At 40.6% G+C, this 22,372-nt stretch overlaps 1 protein-coding gene across 5 annotated transcripts in view; it reads left to right on the top strand.

The window, feature by feature from the left end:
* The window catches only part of crtc1a (CREB regulated transcription coactivator 1a), a 44,679-nt gene that overhangs the window by 11,623 nt on the left and 10,684 nt on the right, over nucleotides 1-22,372 (top strand). The window contains exons 6-13 of one of the 5 annotated variants that reach the window (XM_090182001.1): nucleotides 6,663-6,748; nucleotides 8,376-8,410; nucleotides 13,229-13,440; nucleotides 13,643-13,755; nucleotides 14,023-14,208; nucleotides 18,142-18,246; nucleotides 19,724-19,807; nucleotides 20,162-20,330. In XM_090182001.1, coding sequence (XP_090038127.1) covers nucleotides 6,663-6,748; nucleotides 8,376-8,410; nucleotides 13,229-13,440; nucleotides 13,643-13,755; nucleotides 14,023-14,208; nucleotides 18,142-18,246; nucleotides 19,724-19,807; nucleotides 20,162-20,330 — 990 coding nt within the window. Of the gene's footprint in view, nucleotides 1-6,662; nucleotides 6,749-8,375; nucleotides 8,411-13,228; nucleotides 13,441-13,642; nucleotides 13,759-14,022; nucleotides 14,209-18,141; nucleotides 18,444-19,723; nucleotides 19,808-20,161; nucleotides 20,331-22,372 lie in introns of those variants that run through there. The other 4 variants (XM_090182000.1, XM_090182003.1, XM_090182002.1 and 1 more) reach the window with 4 other exon arrangements.

Genomic DNA, 22,372 nt, shown 5'->3' with positions numbered 1-22,372 from the left:
TATATCTGCAGTAATAGTGGAATGATAGTGTTTCACAGTATTCACCTATTGATTTCTCCCGCCGGAGAGGCAGATGTTGTAAAAATGTGAAAGCTGTTCTGATTTTGTGGTTGTGTTATCTAGTGTAAACAGCTCAGTCGTTTCCTGGTTGCTAAACATTTCAGCTTGTGAGAAAACAAGCTCTGAATAGTGTAGGGAATCATTGTACCATCTAAATCGTTGTGAAATATCTTTTCAATAAACAAAAATATAGTTTTTACAGCTGTTTGAAGCTGGTGGACCAAAATCACTATTTTACGAGTATATTGTTACAAACAATGTCTTAAGGCCATGCACCACAGGCTGAAATTACATTTTTGGAGACTTGTTGGTATTTTGTTCAGTTTTTGGGGAGATTTTCAAAAAGTTAAACTAAAGATGCAGTGTAGTGATGCCTCTAGCACTGATATGCAGTGCATTAGACCACTGCGCCACTCGGGAGCCCCTCATTCTTGCATAGATTGTAATGGACACATGATGTGTGTAACAGTTTTTTTTGAGGGTTGTACTGATTACCGCATACCGTATGTATGGATCATAATGTATTTACTGTTTTATTCACGTTTTTAAGTACTGGTGACAAATCATGCATTCTGATTCTTGCATAGATTGTAATGGACACATGATGTGTGTAACAGTTTGAGGGTTGTACTGATTATGATGAGCTAATGCTAAGCTATTTGCCAGCTGTGGGTGACGTCATGTTTGTTGACGTCATACAATGCATTCTAGTTGTCACGTAAGCGTCTGTCAGACCAAAGATGTTATAACAAGGGATAGTTCACTCGTGCTTTCAAGACAACTGGGAGCTCTGAAAAATACGATGTCAAATCACGACATCAGTGATCTTCAGGTTGGAAAGTCGGAGCTCTAGAGAGATGCCCGAGTTGGAATTCCGAGTTGGATGACCGTTCAAAACTACTTTTCCCAGTTGGAGCTTGTCTTTTTTTGGAGTTCCCAGTGTTGTCTTGAACGCGGCATCAGATTGTAACTATGGTACTTCAGGGTTGCCAGCTCAGACCTGCTTTCGGGTGGTTTTATTTTTTATTGGCATATAAATTTCTCCTTTAGCCAAGGGCTAAAATAGAAGTCAGTTCTATTTGTGATGCAGATCGCAGTGCAAGTCCTGCCTCTCCCATCTCCTCATTGGTTTATAGAAGCAGGTACCCACGTGCCATCTCCTCATTGGTTATACCCACGTGGGTGACTGAAAGACGAACTAGGTCGGTGGCAGTAATGCACCTAATTTATGAAAGTCGCAATATAAAGTCCAGAGAAGAAAAGGCCTGGAAGGAGGAGAGATGACTAGAAACAATTTAGTTGACTTTTATGTGTGGATTAATTGTCGGAGTAGAGGACGTTGTTCATTTCAGGTAAAATAACAACTCAATGTTTATATCCCAGGACAAATTATCTAGCAACAGCAAGCTAGCTAAATAGGACAAATTAGCTAGCAAGTGCAAACTAGCTAGCTAAATTGCCATACATGTTTAATGCTTTTCGACCTGTCCCCAAATTAATGTAATTGGTTCAGATTTTATTTTGATATTTTAACCTGCGTGTCGTGATCGCATTTGGTGTAGGGGGACAAAATACATTTATGCACGATGGCGTACGCGTGCAGCCGGTTTGGGTTCCATGTTACAAGTCATATGCTCCGGTTCTTGTATGCACTGTAACACGTACATCGAAGATTTGTAATATGCTGAAAAGTGGGCAAAGTAAGTAAAAAAAATATATATATATTTTGTTTATTTGCATCTTATAGTGATTGGCATTCAGGAATTAGGAGTTTTTACTTTTCAAACATAAACAAACATGGTTGCCATCATAAAGAATTTAGCTGCTGTTTGCTTAACTGACACGCATCTCTTTTCTAAACAATATTACATCTCTCTTTGTGGTCACCAGAGATGTGGTACATTGTAAACAAATCTAGCTGTTAGGTCGCTAAATTGTGTTTTTTGGGGGGGTCAGCGCAATCTGGTATTTAGACTAGTTTATGGAATGAGTTTGGCTGTGGATGTGTTCCGTGTGATGTTTGGATGACGTTTGCATTTTAGATTTTACAATAAAAGGTGAAATTGAGGAATAAAGTCGTGAAGACCTTTTATTTCCCATCAGAACAAAACATTGTTTACATGCTTTTCAGACAACAATGCTGTTTTAGATACGTTTGTTGCATCATACGTTCTGTTGCTACTGTTCCAATCACATATTTGCCTAACAAGGGCCTAAAATGGCCACTTTCATCATGATTTTCTAAAAGATGGTTTGATACAAATGTTAAAAGCATGTCAAACATCCTTTATCCCAATGAAGTTTGCTATGTGAGAATTGCCAAAACAATCTGAGATACCAAAAATATTTTCGGGCTATGCTGGAGTTTCAATATACAGTGGGGCAAAAAAGTATTTAGTCAGCCACCAATTGTGCAAGTTCTCCCACTTAAAAGGATGAGAGAGGCCTGTAATTTTCATCATAGGTACACTTCAACTATGACAGACAAAATGAATAAAAAAATCCGGAAAATCACATTGTAGGATTTCTAATGAATTTATTTGCAAATTATGGTGGAAAATAAGTATTTGCTCAATAACAAAAGTTTCTCAATACTTTGTTATATACCCTTTGTTGGCAATGACAGAGGTTTTCTGTAAGTCTTCACAAGGTTTTCACACACTGTTGCTGGTATTTAGGCCCATTCCTCCATGCAGATCTCCTCTAGAGCAGTGCTGTTTTGGTGGCTGTTGCTGGGCAACACGGACTTTCAACTCCCTCCAAAGATTTTCTATGGGGTTGAGATCTGGAGACTGGCTAGGCCACTCCAGGACCTTTAAATGCTTCTTACGTAGCCACTCCTTCGTTGCCCGGGCGGTGTGTTTGGGATCATTGTCATGCTGAAAGACCCAGCCACTTTCATCTTCAATGCCCTTGCTGATGGAAGGAGGTTTTCACTCAAAATCTCACGATACATGGCCCCATTCATTCTTTCCTTTACACGGATCAGTCGTCCTGGTCCCTTTGCAGAAAAACAGCCCCAAAGCATGATGTTTCCACCCCCATGCTTCACAGTAGGTATGGTGTTCTTTGGATGCAACTCAGCATTCTTTGTCCTCCAAACACGACGAGTTGAGTTTTACCAAAAAGTTATATTTTGGTTTCATCTGACCATATGACATTCTCCCAATCTTCTTCTGGATCATCCAAATGCTCTCTAGCAAACTTCAGACGGGCCTGGACATGTACTGGCTTAAGCAGAGGGACACGTCTGGCACTGCAGGATTTGAGTCCCTGGCGGCGTAGTGTGTTACTGATGGAAGGCTTTGTTACTTTGGTCCCAGCTCTCTGCAGGTCATTCACTAGGTCCCCCCGTGTGGTTCTGGGATTTTTGCTCACCGTTCTTGTGATCATTTTGACCCCACGGGGTGAGATTTTGCGTGGAGCCCCAGATCGAGGGAGATTATCAGTGGTCTTGTATGTCTTCCATTTCCTAATAATTGCTCCCACAGTTGATTTCTTCAAACCAAGCTGCTTACCTATTGCAGATTCAGTCTTCCCAGCCTGGTGCAGGTCTACAATTTTGTTTCTGGTGTCCGTTGACAGCTCTTTGGTCTTGGCCATAGTGGAGTTTGGAGTGTGACTGTTTGAGGTTGTGGACAGGTGTCTTTTATACTGATAACAAGTTCAAACAGGTGCCATTAATACAGGTAACGAGTGGAGGACAGAGGAGCCTCTGAAAGATATTGTTACAGGTCTGTGAGAGCCAGAAATCTTGCTTGTTTGTCGGTGACCAAATACTGATTTTCCACCATAATTTGCAAATAAATTCATTAAAAGTCCTACAATGTGATTTTCTGGATTTTTTTTCTCATTTTGTCTGTCATAGTTGAAGTGTACCTATGATGACAATTACAGGCCTCTCTCATCCTTTTAAGTGGGAGAACTTGCACAATTGGTGGCTGACTAAATACTTTTATGCCCCACTGTATACAGTACCAGTCAAAAGTTTGGACACCACCTCATTCAAGGGTTTTACTTTATTTTTACTATTTTCTACATTGTAGAATAATAGTTTTGAGGTCTTCACTATGAAATAACACGTATGGAGTCATGTATTAACCAAAAAAGTGTTAAACAAATTAAAACATATTTCAGATTCTTCAAAGAAGGCACCGTTTGCCTTGATGAGAGGTTTGCACACTCTTGGTATTCTCTCAAACAGCTTCATTAGCCAGTCACCTGGAATCCATTTCAATTAACAGGTGTGCCTTGTTAAAAGTAAATTTGTGGAATTTCTTTCCTTAATGCGTTTGAGCCAATCAGTTGTGTTGACAGCTTTGCACACTCTTGGCATTCTCTCAACCAGCTTCACCTGGAATGCTTTTCCAACAGTCTTGAAGGCGTTCCCACATTTGCTGAGTACTTGTTGGCTGCTTTTCCTTCACTCTGCGGTCCAGCTCATCCCAAACCATCTCATTTGGGTGTAGGCAGGTTATCTGATGCAGCACTACATCACTCTCCTTCTTGGTCAAATAGCCCTTACACAGCCTGAAGGTGTGTTGGGTCATTGTCCTGTTGAAATACAAATGATAGTCCCACTAAGTGCAAACTTGATGTGATTGCGTATTGCTGCTGTGGTAGCCATGCTGGTTAAGTGTGCTATTTGAAATAAATCACTGACAGTGTCACTGGCAAAGCACCATCACACCTCCTCCATGCTTCACGGTGGGAACCACTCATGTGGAGATCATCCGTTCACCTACTCTGCGTCTCACAAAGACACAGCGGTTGGAACCAAAAATCAAACATTTGGAATCATCAGACCAAAGGACAGATTTTCACCAGTCTAATGTCCATTGCTCGTGTTTCTTGGCACAAGCAAGTCTCTTCTTCTTATCAGTGTCCTTTTTAGTAATAGTTTCTTTGCAGCAATTTGACCATGAAGGCCTGATTCACGCAGTCTCCTCTGAACAATTGATGTTGAGATGTGTCTGTTGAGCATTTATTTGGGCTGCAATTTCTGAGGCTTGTAACTCTAATGAAATTATCCTTCCTAAACTCTCCTTCCTGACTCACGTTAAGCATCTCCAATCCAAAATGAAATCTAGAATCAGCTTCCTATTTCGCAACAAAGCATCCTTCACTCAGGCTGCCAAACACCCTCGTAAAACTGACTATCATACCGATCCTTGACTTCGGCAATATCATTTACAAAATAGACTCCTACACTCTACTCAGCAAACTGTATGTAGTCTATCAGAGTGCCATCAGTTTTGTCATCAAAGCCCCATATACTACCCACCACTGCGACCTGAATGCTCTCATTGGCTGGCCCTCACTTCATATTCGTCGCCAAACCCACTGGCTCCAGGTCATCTATAAGTCTTTGCTAGGTAAAGGCCCGCCTTATCTCAGCTCACTGGTCACCGGAGCAGCACCCACCCGTAGCACGCGCTCCAGCAGGTATATTTCACTGGTCACCCCCAAAGCCAACTCCTACTTTGGTCCGCCTTTCCTTCCAGTTCTCTGCTGCCAATGACTGGAACAAATTACAAAAATCACTGAAGCTGGAGACTCATATCTCCCTCACTATCTTTAAGCATCAGCTGTCAGAGCATCTTACAGATCATTGCACCTGTACATAGCCCATCTGTAAATAGCACACCCAACTACCACATCCCCATATTATTTCTTGTCTTGCTCCTTTGCACCCCAGTATCTCTACTTTCACATTCATCTTCTGCTCATCTATCACTCCAGTGTTTTTAATTGCTAAATTGTAATTGTTTCGCCACTATGGCCAATTAATTGCCTTAGCTCCCTAAACTTACTTCATTTGCCACACTGTATTATTATTTTTTATTGTGTTATTGACTGTACGTTTATTCCATGTGTAACTCTGTTTGTGTCGCACTGCTTTGCTTTATCTTGGTCAGGTCGCAGTTGTAAATGAGAACTTGTTCTCAACTGGCCTACCTGGTTAAATAAAGGTGGCGGTCCTCATGAGAGCCAGTTTCATCATAGCGCTTGACGGTTTTTGCGACTGCACTTGAAGAAATTTTCTAAGCTCTTGAAATTGACTGATCTTCATGTCTTAAAGTAATGATGGACTGTCGTTTCTCTTTGCTTATTTGAGCTGTTCTTGCCATAATATGGACTTGGTCTTTTACCGAATAGGGCGATCTTCTGTTTTCCACCCCTACCTTGTCACAAAACAACTGATTGGCTCAAAAGCATTAAGAAGGAAATCAATTCCACAAACTATAAGGCACATCTGTTAATTGAAATGCATTCCAGGTGACTACCTGATAAAGCTGGTTGAGAGAATGCCAAGCGTATGCAAAGCTGTCATCAAGGCAAAGGGTGGCTACTTTGAAGAATATAAAATATATTTGGATTTGTTTCTGGTTACTACATGATTCCATATGTTATTTCATAGTGTTGATGTCTTCACTATTATGTAGAACATAATCCAAATAAATAAAAACCCTGGAATGAGTAGGTGTGTTTTCCAAACTTTTGACTGGTACTGTATATTTGTAGCTTTTTGTTATTCTAGATAAGTGACAATTAGATAAATGCAACTCCCTCTCCCTCTTTCTTCTCCTCAATCTCCCCAGTGCTTATGCTTCATGTACCAAGGACAGAAGACACAGAATCAGATATGGACAAAGACGAACAGAAACAGAACTGGGATGGTAAAAAGGTGAAATGCACCCAGATCTGGTGATTTACAGTTGAAGTCGGAGGTTTACATACACCTTAGCCAAATACATTTAAACTCAGTTTTTCACAATTCCTGACATTTAATCCTGATAAGAATTCCCTGTTTTAGGTCAGTTAGGATCACCACTTTATTTTAAGAATGTGAAATTTCAGAATAATAGAGAGAATTGTTTATTTATATATCAGCTTTTATTTATTTCATCACATTCCCAGTGGGTCAAAAGTTTACATGCTACCAAATACTAATTGAGTGTATTGCCTTTAAATTGTTTAACTTGGGCCAAACGTTTCGGGTAGCCTTCCACAAGCTTCCCCCAAAAGTTGGATGAATTTTTAGCCCATTCCTCCTGACAGAGCTGGTGTAACTGAGTCAGGATTGTAGGCTTCCTTGCTCGCATTCGCTTTTTCAGTTCTGCCCACATTTTCTATGGGATTGAGGTCAGGGCTTTGTGATGGCCACTCCAATACCTTGACTTTGTTGTCCTTAAGCCATTTTGCCTCAACTTTGGAAGTATGCTTGGGGTCAGTGTCCATTTGGAAGACCCATTTACAACCAAGCTTTAACTTCCTGACTGATGTTGCTTCAATATATCCACAATTTTCCATCCTCCCCCTTTTTCCTCCAAACATAACGAGGGTCATGATGGCCAAACAGTTCTATTTTTGTTTCATCAGACCAGAGGACATTTCTCCAAAAAGTACCATCTTTGTCCCCATGTGCAGTTGCAAACCGTAGTCTGTTTTTTTTTATGGTGGTTTAGGAGCAGTGGCTTTTTCCCTGCTGAGCAGCCTTTCAGGTTATGTCGATATATAGGACTCGTTTTACTGTGGATATATGCTTTTGTACATGTTTCCTCCAGCATCTTCACAAGGTTCTTTACTGTTCTGGGATTAATTTTCACTTTTCGCACAAAAGTATGTTCATCTCTAGGAGACAGAATGCGTCTCCTTCCTGAGCGGTATGACTGCTGCGTGGTCCCACGGTGTTTATACTTGCATACTATCGTTTGTACAGATGAATGTGGTACATTCAGGCATTTGGAAATTGATCCCAAGGATGAACCAGACTTGTGGAGGTCTACAATTTTTCTTCTGAGGTCTTGTCTGATTTCTTTGGATTTTTCCATGATATCAAGCAAAGAGGCACAGAGTTTGAAGGTAGACCTTGAAATACATCCACAGGTACACAATAGGCTAATTGACATCATTTGAGTCAATCAGAAGCTTCTAAAGCCATGACATTTTATGTAAATTTCCAAGCTGTTTAAAGGCACAGTCAACTTAGTGTATGTAAACTTCTGACCCACTGGAATTGTGATGCAGTGAAATAATCTGTCTGTAAACAATTGTTGGAAAAATGACTTGTGTCATGCACAAAGTAGATGTCCTAACCGACTTGCCAAAACTATAGTTTGTTAACAAGAAATTTGTGGAGTGGTTGAAACACTTAGGTTGGAGTAATTTAAAACTAGTTTATGTAAACTTCTGACTTCAACTGTATCTCCACTGTTTTGTTATACAGCCCTAAGTGAGTTGTATTGTATTCTGAGTTGTATTGTATTCTGAGTTGTATTGTATTCTGAGTTGTAATTTTTATTTTCCCTTAGAATGCTTCATCAAGGTCCAAGGTCCCAGGAATCAAGTGAGTACTTCAATGAGTCCCACAGGCTGTAACATTTAAAAACAAATCTTGACTACATGTGAGATTTGAATGGCTGATTACGATAGCCTGCGACAACTGACAGATTATGGTGGCTTAGTGATGAGTTGATGTTTTTTCAACTGTAGACATCTGATATTTTGGAATAGTTTTAGATCTTTGAGAAATGTTGTGGATCCAGCCATTTCTGGCTGTGTGTGATTTTATGTTATTGTTATTTTTAGAATTCGAACAGATTCCCTTGCAGGGATATCAGCAGATATGTGTCCTGATTTTATAAGAGGGAAATCAATTGGAGACAATTAACCTGTCCTTGGGCTTGTATGCAATTATTTTTTTGCTTTTTAAAACAACTAATTAACCGATGTTGGTTCCATTGTTTGAATTCCATTTTGGTTTTTTTTCTTCTGTGAGCTGAATGTGTAGTTTCTGTAGAGATGAATCAGATCAAGCATGAAGTGTGCGATTGTAGTAGGGAGAAACATTTTCGACATGGTTTAGCTCAGAAAAAGTGGTAATTAACGACAATGACCATAATCCATTGCGCGCCCGCCAACTTGCCCGGTCTGTGTGGAGCACTGAGCTGTAATACGAATGGTGTGGAAAAGACCGACTGAGGGAAAACCAACTGCATGATTGAGAGGGATAAAAGCAGTTGCTTAACAAGGTATTGCTACCAGAAAATACATGTTTTTAAGTGATTGATAGTTGGTATTCAGCAGTCATATAAGTATACCTTATTTACTTTGAAGAACTACTAAAATAAAATAAAACAAATGTTTAATTAAAATAAAGTAATGTGAATAAATTACGGTTAATAAGCAATAGTGGGTAGTCACTACCATTTTAATAGTTTTTAAAAACTTTTTTATATATTTTTATTCTGTGTTACAGCATTCAGCCCACATAATGCATAGTGCATTTAATGTAAAAAAAAAAAAATAGATGGATACCGAAATAGAAAACCATATATTCTAACCGAACTGACCTCAAAAAGGACTATTCGCTTCCTATCCGGACTAACTTCCTATCTGGCTCGAAGGACCATGTACACTACCTTTCAAAATACATTTCCTTGATTTTGAAAGAAAAGCGACTTTTTTTGTCCATTAATATAACATCAAATTGATCAGAATTACAGTGTAGACATTGTTAATGTTGTAAATGACTATTGTAGCTGGAAATGGATGATTTTAATTTGAATATCTACATAGGCGTACAGAGGCCCATTATCAGCAACCATCACTCCTGTGTTCCAATAGCACGTTGTGTTAGCTAATCCAAGTTTATCAGTTTAAAACGCTAATTGATCATTAGAAAACCATTTTGCAATTGTTAGCACAGCTGAAAACTGTTGTGCTAATTAAAGAAGCAATAAAACTGGCCTTCTTTAGACCAGTTGAGTATCTGGAGCGTCAGCATTTCTAGGTTTGACTACAGGCTCAAAATGGCCAGAAACAAAGAACTTTCTTCTGATATTCGTCAGTCTGTTCTTGTTCTGAGAAATGAAGGCTATTTCATGCGAGAAATTGCCAAGGAACTGCAGATCTCATACAACGCTGTGTACTACTCCCTTCACAGAACAGTGCAAAGTGGCTCTAACCAGAATAGAGAGGAGTGGGAGGCCCCGGTGCACAACTGAGAAAGAAGACAAGTACATTAGTGTCTAGTTTGAGAAACAGACTCCTGTACCCGCAAAACAACCAGTCTCAACGTCAACAGTGAAGAGGCAACTCCGGGATGCTGGCCTTCTAGGCAGTGTTGCAAAGAAAAAGTCATATCTCAGACTGGCCAATAAAAAGTAAAGATTAAAATTGGCAAAAGAACAGAGACACTGGACAGAAGAAGATTGGAAAAAAGTGTTATGGACAGACAAATCCAAGTTTGAGGTGTTCGGATCACAAAGAACATTCGTGAGACACAGAAAAAAATGAAATTATGCTGGAGTAGTGCTTGACGCCATCTGTCAAGCATGGGGGAGGCAATGTGATGGTCTGGGGGTGCTTTGGTGGTGGTGAAGTGGGAGATTTGTACAGGGTAAAAGGGATCTTGAAGACGGAAGGCTATCACTCCATTTTGCAACGCCATGCCATACCCTGTGGACAGCGCTTAATTGGAGCCAATTTCCTCCTACAACAGGACAATGACCCAAAGCACAGCTCCAAACTATGCAATAACTATTTAGGGAAGAAGCAGTCAGCTGGTATTCTGTCTATAATGGAGTGGCCAGCAGAGTCACCGGATCTCAACCCTACTGAGCTGTTGTGGGAGCAGCTTGACCGTATGGTAAGTAAGAAGTGCCCATCAAGCCAATCGAACTTGTGGGAGGTGCTTCAGGGAGCATGGGATGAAATCTCATTGACAACTCATTGTCTCATTGACAACTAGAATGCCAAAGGTTTGCATGGCTGTAATTGCTGCAAATGGAGGATTCTTTGACAAAGCGAAGTTTGAAGGACACAATTATTATTTCAATTAAATCATTATTTATAACCTTGTCAACGTCTTGACCATATTTCCTATTAATTTTCATGGAAAACAAGGACATTTCTAAGTGACCCCAAACTTTTGAACGGTAGTGTACATTTCCAAGGGAAATCCACAATTCTGATTTATTTTTCTATGTTGTTTTACATACTCTGCAGCAGCCTGGGAAATTGGCTGGCTGTGCATATACTACCCAATGATTTAAATATATTCAGTATACTAGATGGCGGACAGGGCGCTTTTGTTGAAGCCAACATGCCTCCATTTTAGCACACCCCCACCATTGTAAAAAACATTGGACGCTATGGAAATGCATTTATTAATGTCTACATTTTTTTTTGCCACGTTTATTCTATTAGACACCTTAATACTTTTAAACTAAACACATTTTCCTTAAATTATCATTTTTATAGAGCTTGAATGTTAGTCCCCACTACAACAAAATAATACTTAGCGCCTTCAGAAAGTATTCACACCCCTTGACTTTTTCCACATTTTGTTGTTACAGCCTGAATTGAATGTAAAAGTGAAATTTGTTTTTTCTACATTTTACAAATTAATAAAAATTGAAAAGCTGAAATGTCTTGATTCAATAAGTATTCAACCCCTTTTGTTATGGCAAACATAAATAAGTTCAGGGGTAAAAATGTGCTTAACAAGTCACATAAGTTGCATGGACTCACTCTGTGTGCAATAATAGTGTTTAACATGATTTTTGAATGACTACCTCATCTCTGTACCCGACACAAATATCTCTAAGGTCACCCAGTCAAGCAGTGAATTTCAAACACATATTCAACCACAAAGACCAGGGACGTTTTCCCAATGCCTTGCAAAGAAGGGCACCTATTGGTAAATGGTTAAAAAAGCTGGCATTTAATATCCCTTTGAGCATGGTGAAGTTATTAATTACACTTTGGATGGTGTATCAATACACCCAGTCAATACGAAGATATAGGCATCCTTCCTCAGTCGCCAAAAAGGAAGGAAACCTCTCAGGGATTTCACCATGATTGGTTGAGCGGTCACCAATGGTGACTTTAAAACAGTTAGAGTTTAATAGCTGTGACAGGAAAAAACTGACGATAGATCCACAATATTGTAGTTACTCCACAATACTAACCTAATTGACAGAGTGAAAAGAAGGAAGCCTGTACAGAACAAAAATATTCTAAAACATGCATCCTGTTTGCAACAAGGCATTAAAGTAATACTGCAAACTAAATTGGCAAAGCAATTCATTTTTGTCCCCAATACAAAGCCTTATGTTTGGGGCAAATACAACACATTACTGAATAACACTATATTTTCAAGCATAGTGGTGTCTGCATCATGTTATGGGTATGCTTATCATGTTATACTCTATACCAGGCGGTGTCAAAGGAAGGCCCTAAAAATTGTCAAAGACTTCAGTCACCCTAGTCATAGACGGTTCTCTCTGCTACTGCACGCCAAGCGGTACCGGAGCGCCAGGTCTAGGTCCATGAGGCTTCTAACAAGCCATAAGACTCCTGAACAACAAATCAAATGGCCACCCAGATTATTTGCAGTCTGCTTTCCACCAGACACTGGGAGATTGATTCACCTTTCAGCAGGACAATAACCTACAACATAAGGCCAAATCTACACTGGATTTGCTTACCAAGAAGACCTTGAATTTTCCTGAGTGGCAGAGTTACAGTTTAGACTTAAATCTACTTGAACATTTATGGGAAGACCTGAAAATGGTTGTCTAGCAATGATCAACAACCAATTTCACAGAGCTTGAAGAATTTTGAAAAGAATAATGGCCGATTGTTGCACAATCCAGGTGTGGAAAGCTCATTGAGACTTACCCAGAAAGACTCACAGGTGTAATCGCTGCCAACGGTGCTTCTACAGAGTATTGACACAGGGGTGTGAATACTTAAATACATTAGACATTTTTGTATTTTATTTTCTATAAATTAGCAACATTTTCAAAAAACATGTTTTCACTTTGTCATGGGGTATTGTGTGTAGACGGGTGAGAGAAAATCAATTTGAATTCAGTCAGTAACAAAACAAAATGTGGAATAAGTCAAGGGCTATGACTACTTTCTGAAGGCACTGTAAATACATGTAATTGTGTCCTTTTAATTGAAATACTGTAGAATTCCATTCATTCCTATGGAGGGACTGCTTCTTCTGAGGAGTACCAATATGGCTGACCGGTGGAGTCAAAGCCTCTCATTGGCCAAAACATAGCATCAACAATCCAGGCTTGATATACATCACTGATACTACCTCAACTATCATTATGGGGATACCGATCAACTCTTTTTCTATTTCCAGTATATTTCCGTCTCCGGATCAGGATCTGACTGCGACACTGATGCCATCAGCCCACGACACGGGTGGTGGCTCCCTGCCTGATCTGACCAACATCCAGTTCCCCCCTCCGCTGCCCACCCCCCTGGACCCCGAAGACTCCACCCTCAGCGCCTCCAACAGCATGGGAAACCTGGCCCCCAGCCACTCACACAGTTTCGGTTCCACCAGCCAAGGTGACCTCTGTCCTCCACCTTCCAGAACAATAGATATACAGGGTTTTGCAAACCGGGTTTGAAATCCTGATTTTTCAAAAGTGTGAGGAGATGGTGACAACGTATGGTGCCAAAATGTATCTATCTATGACTCTATTTCTTTAGCTTTCTATGAAACTGTGAGAATTCTCAAGGGGATGTTTGCTGTTTTGTGTTCCACCAGGACAGACCACCTCCCAGCAAGGCAGGCAGGACAACATGGTCAACCAGGACTCCCACCAGCACCACTCCCTACAGCTCTCCCCCACCCTGTCGCCACCGCTCACCCTCGCCCAGGTAGCACGTACCGTACTTTACCCTTCTAGCACTGTGATTGTTACATATTTCTAAATAACCTTCCTTGTGTATTGACAATTATTGTATTCTGTAGTTGTATCCTCCCTATTTGAATGCACTTAAAGTTGCTCTGGATAAGAGCACCTGCCAAATGACTAAAAGGTAAGAGAATGGAGGATTGTAGTAGATGTTTCTATCAGTTTGTAGACTACTTCTCCCTTTTCCCCCCACTGACTAATTTCAAACCCCTATGTCCATCTGTCTCAGGCGGAGACCATAGATGCCATGACTCTGGAAGCGCAGTTGTCCCAGTATGCGTTCTTCAGCCAGTCCTCCTCTCAGCAGCAGCAGCAACAGCAGCAGACTACTCAAGGACTGACCAGGCTGGTTCAGCTCCCCTCCCCTCTGAACACCTCCTCCATCCAGACACAGAACTCCATGGATATGAACTCGGTAAGCTTACCTAATCAAACCGTTCCCTCTTCAAACGTTTCCCTATCCTACACTATGTCCGTAGGACAATATAGTACTCATACCCACTTAGTGTTCCTACACTATGGAACACAATTTGATCTTTGGTTTGATCTTGAGGTCAGAGGAACTAGCCTACTTCTTAAAGTAGTTTTTTTTCTGCTTTAGGAGCATTCGGTAGAGAAATGCTCTCTGGAATTTAAGTGTCAAACATTCCTTTAGCATCGCCCCAACCCTGCTGAACTTAGAGATTTTAGTGCCCATGTGTAAGCAGATGCTTCATTGAATAGTATTACAATACGAATGCATCAGTTTCTGTTGCAAGTGTGTTCATATACTGTATACTACCTCTTAGCAGAGGGCAGTTTTCTATCGTGACAAGTTATTCTATTTTTATGTAAACTTGAAGCTATTGCTAACCCTTTTATTTTATGGCCGTATTAGAGGCATCTGCTTCAGCTATATAGCATCACTTATTTCTTATTTCACTGCATAATTTATTGAGCAACCCATACGTAGGTCTTTCTGTAAGTTAGGGCACCATTGAGGATTTCCAACACTGGACAACTTGTTACAGCTGTTGATAAGTCATTGATAATAATCTGCCAATTTTTCATGTCATTTTCATGTCATTACATTAAGATATAAGGGGGATCATAGCTATATTCAGTACAATTCACAAGTTTATTTAAAACCTATTTTCATCCCTTTATCGTGGTTGGTGTCTTGACGAATTTGTCCAAAATCGTGAGAGATAAAACATGACTTTATGGCAGTTTAAGTTATCGTTATCTATATTAAGCATTACAGTTAAAATAGACATTGAACTTAAACCCTGTAAGAATACTGGATCTAGCTCTCGTCAGTTTTTTGTATAGAGATCTCAGAAATGTAGTCTACGTAACATTTAGTCTCCTTATGTTATGGGGTGAAAACAGTTTTCATGGGCACACAAATCCAAAATAATAAATGCGATTGAAAAATCATTGATGGTTTTCTGCTTGATTTACAGCAGGGTCTTGTTAGATTTCACAGAGAAAGAATCAGGGTAATGTTTTCACATGTTTTTGTGCCTGGAATTGGACACAGTCTATGCTAATCCTATTAAATATTCTGGATATAATGACAACAAATTACATAGCCTAGTGGGTGTCTTTACATGATCTGGTAATGAAATAACATAAATACATTTTGTTTTCCATGTTACACTTGCAATTTTGAACAATGCAAGGGGCTTGAAGAAGCCTACTTGAACTTGAATTTTGAGCTCAGAAATTCAAGTACTGGAATAGGCCTACCTTGAAAATCAGACATTCCCACAATTTGGGCTTGAGAAGTCCTTGTAATTATTGTAGCCAAAAAGTTCTCCTACTCCTTTATAATTATCTGTGATTTCATTTTGATCCGTTTTTGTGAGAGATGTGGCCACTCATTTGTTTCCCGCTGCGTCAATTGAAGGGTCTTGCTACTCTGTTGCGATAAAACCATGTGCGGTTATTATGAGGACGACAATATCTGTTGGCTTCAACTTGGCTTTCCATGCAAATCCTTCCATTAAAAAAATGAACCAGTTTTTTGGTTACTTTCTCATTATAAAAACAGTTATGGTGAGATTACCACTATTCATGGATTTATTTTGTGTGCCTGCGCCAGCCACATAATGTAGGCTACAGGAAAATCTGTTAAGCCCTATATGTACAATCATCAACGAGGCGCTATGCGCTCTATGGAAAATAATGAACGATGTGGGAGGTGTTAGTGCGTTGTGGAAGTAATCTTCCGAGTTGTTTATCCCTATTATACCATTGCTATAATTTAACAAATCAAATGTATTTATATAGCCCTTCTTACATCAGCTGATATATCAAAGTGCTGTACAGAAACCCAGCCTAAAACCCCAAACAGCAAGCAATGCAGGTGTAGAAGCACGGTGGTTAGGAAAAACTCCCTAGAAAGGCCAAAACCGAGGAAGAAACCTAGAGGAACCAGGCTATGTGGGGTGGCCAGTCCTCTTCTGGCTGTGCCGGGTAGAGATTATAACACAACATGGCCAAGATGTTCAAATGTTCATAAATGACCAGCATGGTCAAATAATAATAATAATAATAATAATAATAATAATAATAATCACAATATTTGTCGAGGGTGCAGCAAGTCAGCACCTCAGGAGTAAGTAACACATTTGCCCGCAAGAAATGTGTTCATTTGCTGGTAGAAATGTGTTCAACATCCACCTGCTCCCTGCTGTTTCATAGAGCGGGTAGTGAAGGAAAACCCAGGGTCGTTACAGTATAATAGGGATAATCAACCCGGGGATCTAACGTTATGCGTTCTCTGGAAAATAATGCAATTCCGTTGAACGTTAGCGTGTCGTGGAACACACCTTCCACGTCGTTCACCATTTTCCATAGAAAGCATAGCCCCTCGTTGATTGTCCCTTACATAATGCACACTCTAGAATGCCCTTCAAGCCAATCAGAAACGAGTATTCAACAATGTCATGGTATAATTAAGCAATAAGGTACGAGGGGCTGTGGCCAATATACCACTGCTAAGGGCTGTTCTTGTACGACACGATACGGAGCTATTGCTATTATAAATTGGTTACCAACATAATTAGAACAGTGAAAATAAATGTTTTGTCATACCTGTGTTATACAAAACATGCAGCCAATCAGTATTCAGGGCTCGAACCACCCAGTTCATAATATAAATTATACGATTGTATAACATTGAGGTCCTTGACAATTACATTTAAGTGCTTGGGAAAAGTCCCTGAATTTGACTTGCCAATGTTTGTATGAACTCTGCTTAAATTATGTATAGTCCTAGGCCTGTTATATAGGTGGAGTAATGGATTAATTATTCCTCGAAGTATGTGGAACTGCATGAAAATCTGTTTTATTTTTGTTTCAATCTAGTGGCGAAAGAAACGCACACCTGTTTAGGTGAGGTGCTGGCTAGAACACTTGGAAAATAAAAGGAGAGCTGCACACTCCAGGAGCTCAGATGCAATCATTTAATCACCAACGTTTCGACAGACAAGCTGTCTTCATCAGGGTATAATGACAAACACTGCGGGCCACTAGTTCATAACGTGTCAAAGAACACACAGGTGTCTGTAACCATGGCCGGGTGGGGCCTGATATCATTGGTTAATTCTCAGATATAAGAAAATACAAAAACATGAATGGATAGCATATTTTTGTTTCAAACCATTTTAAATAGTTTATCCCAATGTCACACATTGGCCCCATTTATTTATAGAAAGACCCACATACTGTATACCTCAGTAGTGAACTGAGAGATAAAATATGAGATTCATCACCTCACATTGGGTGATCATGTGTCAACTCAGCTTTTGTTTGAGTAAACATATACAGTCAACTAACCTTCTATTGCGTGAACATGGAATTTGACCATTGTACTGGTGATGTGCTGGATCCTGTGGAAGTGGATTGCAGTGGTCTTGTCTTGAGCAGAAGACAAACCGAGAGGAGAGAGCTACTACTGTAAATGCCAGTTGATTACTCGGTTATCTTGTTGAAGAATGACCCCAAATGGCTAGCTAGTGAGTCAGCTATTTGCACAGTACACACCCTAAAGGAGGAACAAACCCTTACATAACATTATTTTTGATCATTGAAGCCACAGAGTCTGAGGGATTCCATTAAAACGTTTGATTGTTAGCCTAATTCTGGTCTCTTTATACAGTTAGGTTAAATCAAGGCCATGATGATGGTACAAGTCAACTAATAACTAATACAGGGCATCTTTAGCAAAATTGTAGGAAAGACATGAGCCCCATCCTCTGTGTGTATGTGTCCTCATAGGCAGGCTGGGACACACACAGCATACCTTCTCAGAAGGGACAGTCAGTCAGTCAGTCAGTCTAACTAAAATGTCCTGTATTAGGGCTCTTTCCCCCAACAGTACCGCAGTAGGGCTGGGTCTTCAGCCAATCAGTCTCCAACCTCTCCAGTCTCCAATCAAGGCTTCTCACCTGGAGGCTCGCCTCAAGTAAGGGCGTGTGACCAAAACCTGCTGACTGTATACACTGTTCCTCCATCGTAGTTCTGTTTTCGTCGTCAGCTGGGCCTCTTGGCTGCCCCTACTGGCTGCTCTTGTGTCTTCAACCCCCTGCCACCCCCATCGTGGTGTCTCGCAATGTCACTGACCCCGTCCCCTTTGCTGCTTCTCTGTGTCTGCATCCTAAGTGGCCTCGTAGCATAGTCACTAAATTGATACACTTTAGTTAGTTAGGTGAGTAAGGAAAATGTACTAAGTAGTTAACACTTAGCCACCTGAGCCACCTTTTATCCTTGCTAGAATTGAATCACTTGTTTATTGTGAAAAATCAAGAAGGAGCAGTGTCCCTCTGAGGGCCTGTAGGCTAGATGTACATTGTATTATATAGGCCTAAACTTACAGCATTGAACAACTAAGTCATCTCTTGTTAGGGGAAATCTTTCATTGAGTAGCTACATTTGTTGTATTTGTTCATTTGTTTGTGCTTCTGTTGGCTTTGCCCATCGATTCTTTCTCTCATCTAGATGGCTAACCTGCAGTGTAGCTGACAGTCCATGTGCTATTACCATGTTCTTCCCCGCTGTTCTTTTGGCAGGGCACAGATGTGGTTCTGAACTTAAAGGGGCATGGCGAAGTCTGCCTTCCTGAGTCTGCCTGTGAAAATGCTCCTATTATTTATACATTAAGGCGGACGATGAAAGAGGATACTCTTTTCGGGTTTAATAAGGATATGCAATTAAAACTTGAAGAGCATTACTGGACGATTTGAATGTTTTATAAATTCTAGCTTTACTCAGAAAAGGGATTTCCATATGATTTCATATCGTTGTGTTTATTTATTTAAAGTTCATCAGAATTCTCAGTACAAAGCTTACATGGTAACCGCAACCCTTTTGAAAGACTCCCTACAACATTATTGGTTGTGGGTTGATAACATTTATTAAGTGCTTTCAAGTAGGTCCTAGTATTCAGTGCATGTTGACATATTGGCTGGTTGGGGCACTTACATGAACATCAGAAAAACAACAGGTAAATGCAATTGATCTGTAGAGTCATCTTGAAAGATGAGATGGGCATAGATGTGAAGCGTTTACTGTGATGACTTAATCAACTAATGGAGGAGATTGAGGTTGAATGCACAGTGAATTAATTGATGGGCTTGTGAAACATGAATCCTGCTGTGCTTGTACTGTATCATGCTTAATCTAGACCGGGCTACAGTATGTTATGGTTTGTTTGCAGGATTGCAGATGTGTGCAGTGTTTTCTGTGTTGCCTGGAGATCAATGGAAAGCAAAACCCAATCGTTTGATATGAATGTCTTATGAATTGTGAAATGATTAATTTACAGAGTTGTGGTGTGATTCAAATGCTCTCTGTGTCTGCTCTTCTTCTCCCGTATTTTTTACTTGTGAATTAATATCCTGGTATTGTTTTTAACAAAAAGAGGGGATATACTTGTGTTCTAGCACAACTCCATATTGGGCAGTGTATTTGCAGACTTCTATGACCAGCAACTCACATCCAGACAGACCAGTGCTCTCTCCCAACAGGTAAGTTAAGTTTTAACAGTCTGCCTCAGGACTAATTATGCAAGTTAATATTAGATACTTGTTTATATGGCAATAGTTTCCAATATGTTTGCCTCGCAACACAACAGGTCTCCAGTTTTTTCTTTGAACTGGATCTTTATATTGGATAAGGCACTTTTGATGTGATGGGCTATCTATTGATCCATTCTGACAATATTGGGAAACAAAGCGCAATAGAATAATATGCCTCCAGTTTTTTCCCCATTGTACTATATCTTTATATTGACCATTTGTGTACAGAAATGAACCCTTGTTGTTGAGTGTTGGCGAAACTCCTGGTATGTTGATTTGCTGTTTTCTCTGTTCCTCAAACAGCTGGAGCAGTTCAACATGATTGACAGCAGTAGTCTGTACGGCCAGGGCTCAACCCTCAGCTACTCCCAAGCAGCGATGATGGGTTTGACGGGAAGCCAAGGCAACCTGCAAGACTCCCAGCAGCTGGGCTACAGTAGCCATGGCAACATCCCCAACATCATTCTCACAGGTACTATTCTGACTCACCGGGTGGCTCACTCAAGCCTCAGTAGTGGAATAGAGTTCAGTCAATGTAAACAATCTCTCCATACAAGGCTCTAACTCTTATGTCTACAGGTCCAAGGCATGCCTAACTGTTCCATAACCTGTCTGAATGTTTAAGCGGACTGATGTTGTCAGTGTATCTACCTAGGAAGAAAAAGTACTTACCAGGGCGAGCTCTGTTTAAGTCGGCCAGCCCAACCCATTTGTTCTTGTGGGGACAAATATAAAAAGGCACGCCTAAACAAAAAATCATCAAACAAATGAACTCGCCAGGCTACTCAATCCATGGCAACTCTCTTCTCACTGATCACCTGCCGATCACTTGCACGTATTTGTGTGCCAAAGAGCTGTACTTTCAGGTCATTTGTTGGATTTTTTTCTGGGGCAAATAAGGTGGTGGGTTGAGTATGGGGCATGTCAGGGGGCGTGGTAGGCCCATCGACCCGGCTGAATAAAAAAATAAAAAATAATTCAGACCCCCATCTTTGTGTGGCAGAGAAATTTTTGCATTTTTAAGCAAATTTCCTGTAATTCAAAAAATTCTGAGACACATTTGTGCAGTTCTAAAGCTAATCTCCTGCGCTTCTACGCATTTTGCCATGGCTAATGCTGTGTTATTTTGCTCAAACATAATAACAAAATTTAGACTGCTAAATTCATTGTTTTTGGAATTTTAAATTCTACATTTCCGTCTAGCTTTTATTTTGGTGATTGTTAGTTCTCAAAGATTGTAATTTAAAATAAATATATCGTTTCATTATCTTTTCTTCATACTCCGGAAAGTATTCAGACCCCTTGACATTTTCCACATTTTGTTACGTTACACCCTTATTCTAAAATTGATTAAATTGTTTCCCCCCCTCAATCTACACACAATACCCAATTTATTAAAAATAAAAACGGAAAAATCATATTTTACACAAGTTTTCAGACCCTTTACTCAGTACTTTGTTGATGCACCTTTGGCCGCAATTACAGCATCGAGTCTTCTTGGTTATTACTCTACAAGCTTGGCACACCTGTATTTGGGGAGTTTCTCCCATTCTTCTCTGCAGATCCTCTCAAGCTCTGTCAGGTTGGATGGGGAGTGTTGCTTCACAGCTATTTTTAGGTCTCTCCAGAGATGTTCGATCGGGTTCAAGTCGGGCTCTGGCTGGGCCACTCGGAGGGCTTGTCCCGAAGCCACTCCTGCGTTATCTTGGCTGTGCGCTTAGGGTCATTGTCCTGTTGGAAGGGGAACATTCGCCCCAGTCTGAGGTCCTGAATGCTCTGGAGCAAGTATTCAACAAGGATTTCTCTGTACTTTTCTCCGTTCATCTTTCCCTCGATCCTGACTACTCTCCCAGTCCCTGCCGCTGAAAAACATCCCCACAGCATGATGCTGCCACCACCATGTTTCACCATAGGGATGGTGCCAGGTTTCCTCCAGACGTGACGCTTGGCATTCAGACCAAAGAGTTCAATCTTGGTTTCCGCAGACCAGAGAATCTTGTTTCTAATGGTCTGAGCGCCTTTAGGTGCCTTTTGGCAAACTCCAAACTCAATGTCATGTGCCTTCTACTGAGGAGTGGCTTCCGTCTGGCCACTCTACCATAAAGGCCTGATTGGTGGAGTGCTGCAGAGATGGTTGTCCGTCTAGAAGGTTCTCCCATCTCCACAGAGGAACTCTAGAGCTCTGTCAGAGTGGTCATCGGGTTCTTGGTCACACCCCGGACCAAGGCCCTTCTCCTCCGATTGCTCAGTTTGGCCGGGCGGCCAGCTCTAAGACGAGTCTTGGTGGTTCCAAACTTATTCCATTTAAGAATGGAGGCCACTGTGTTCTTGGGGACCTTCAATGCTGCAGAAATGTTTTAGTACCCTTCCGCAGGTCTGTGCCTCGACACAATCCTTTCTCGGAGCTCTATGGACAATTTCTCCGACCTCATGGCTTGGTTTTGCTCTGATGCACTGTCAACTGTGGGACCTTTATATAGACAGGTGTGTGCCTTTCCAAATCATGTCCAATCA

The sequence above is a fragment of the Oncorhynchus mykiss genome, chromosome 8 (genome assembly GCF_057628025.1).
Source record: "Oncorhynchus mykiss isolate SJ-2025 chromosome 8, ASM5762802v1, whole genome shotgun sequence".
Classification (NCBI taxonomy): domain Eukaryota; kingdom Metazoa; phylum Chordata; class Actinopteri; order Salmoniformes; family Salmonidae; genus Oncorhynchus; species Oncorhynchus mykiss.
Note: the sequence above shows the minus strand (reverse complement) of the source record. Positions and strands in the feature narration are given on the sequence as shown.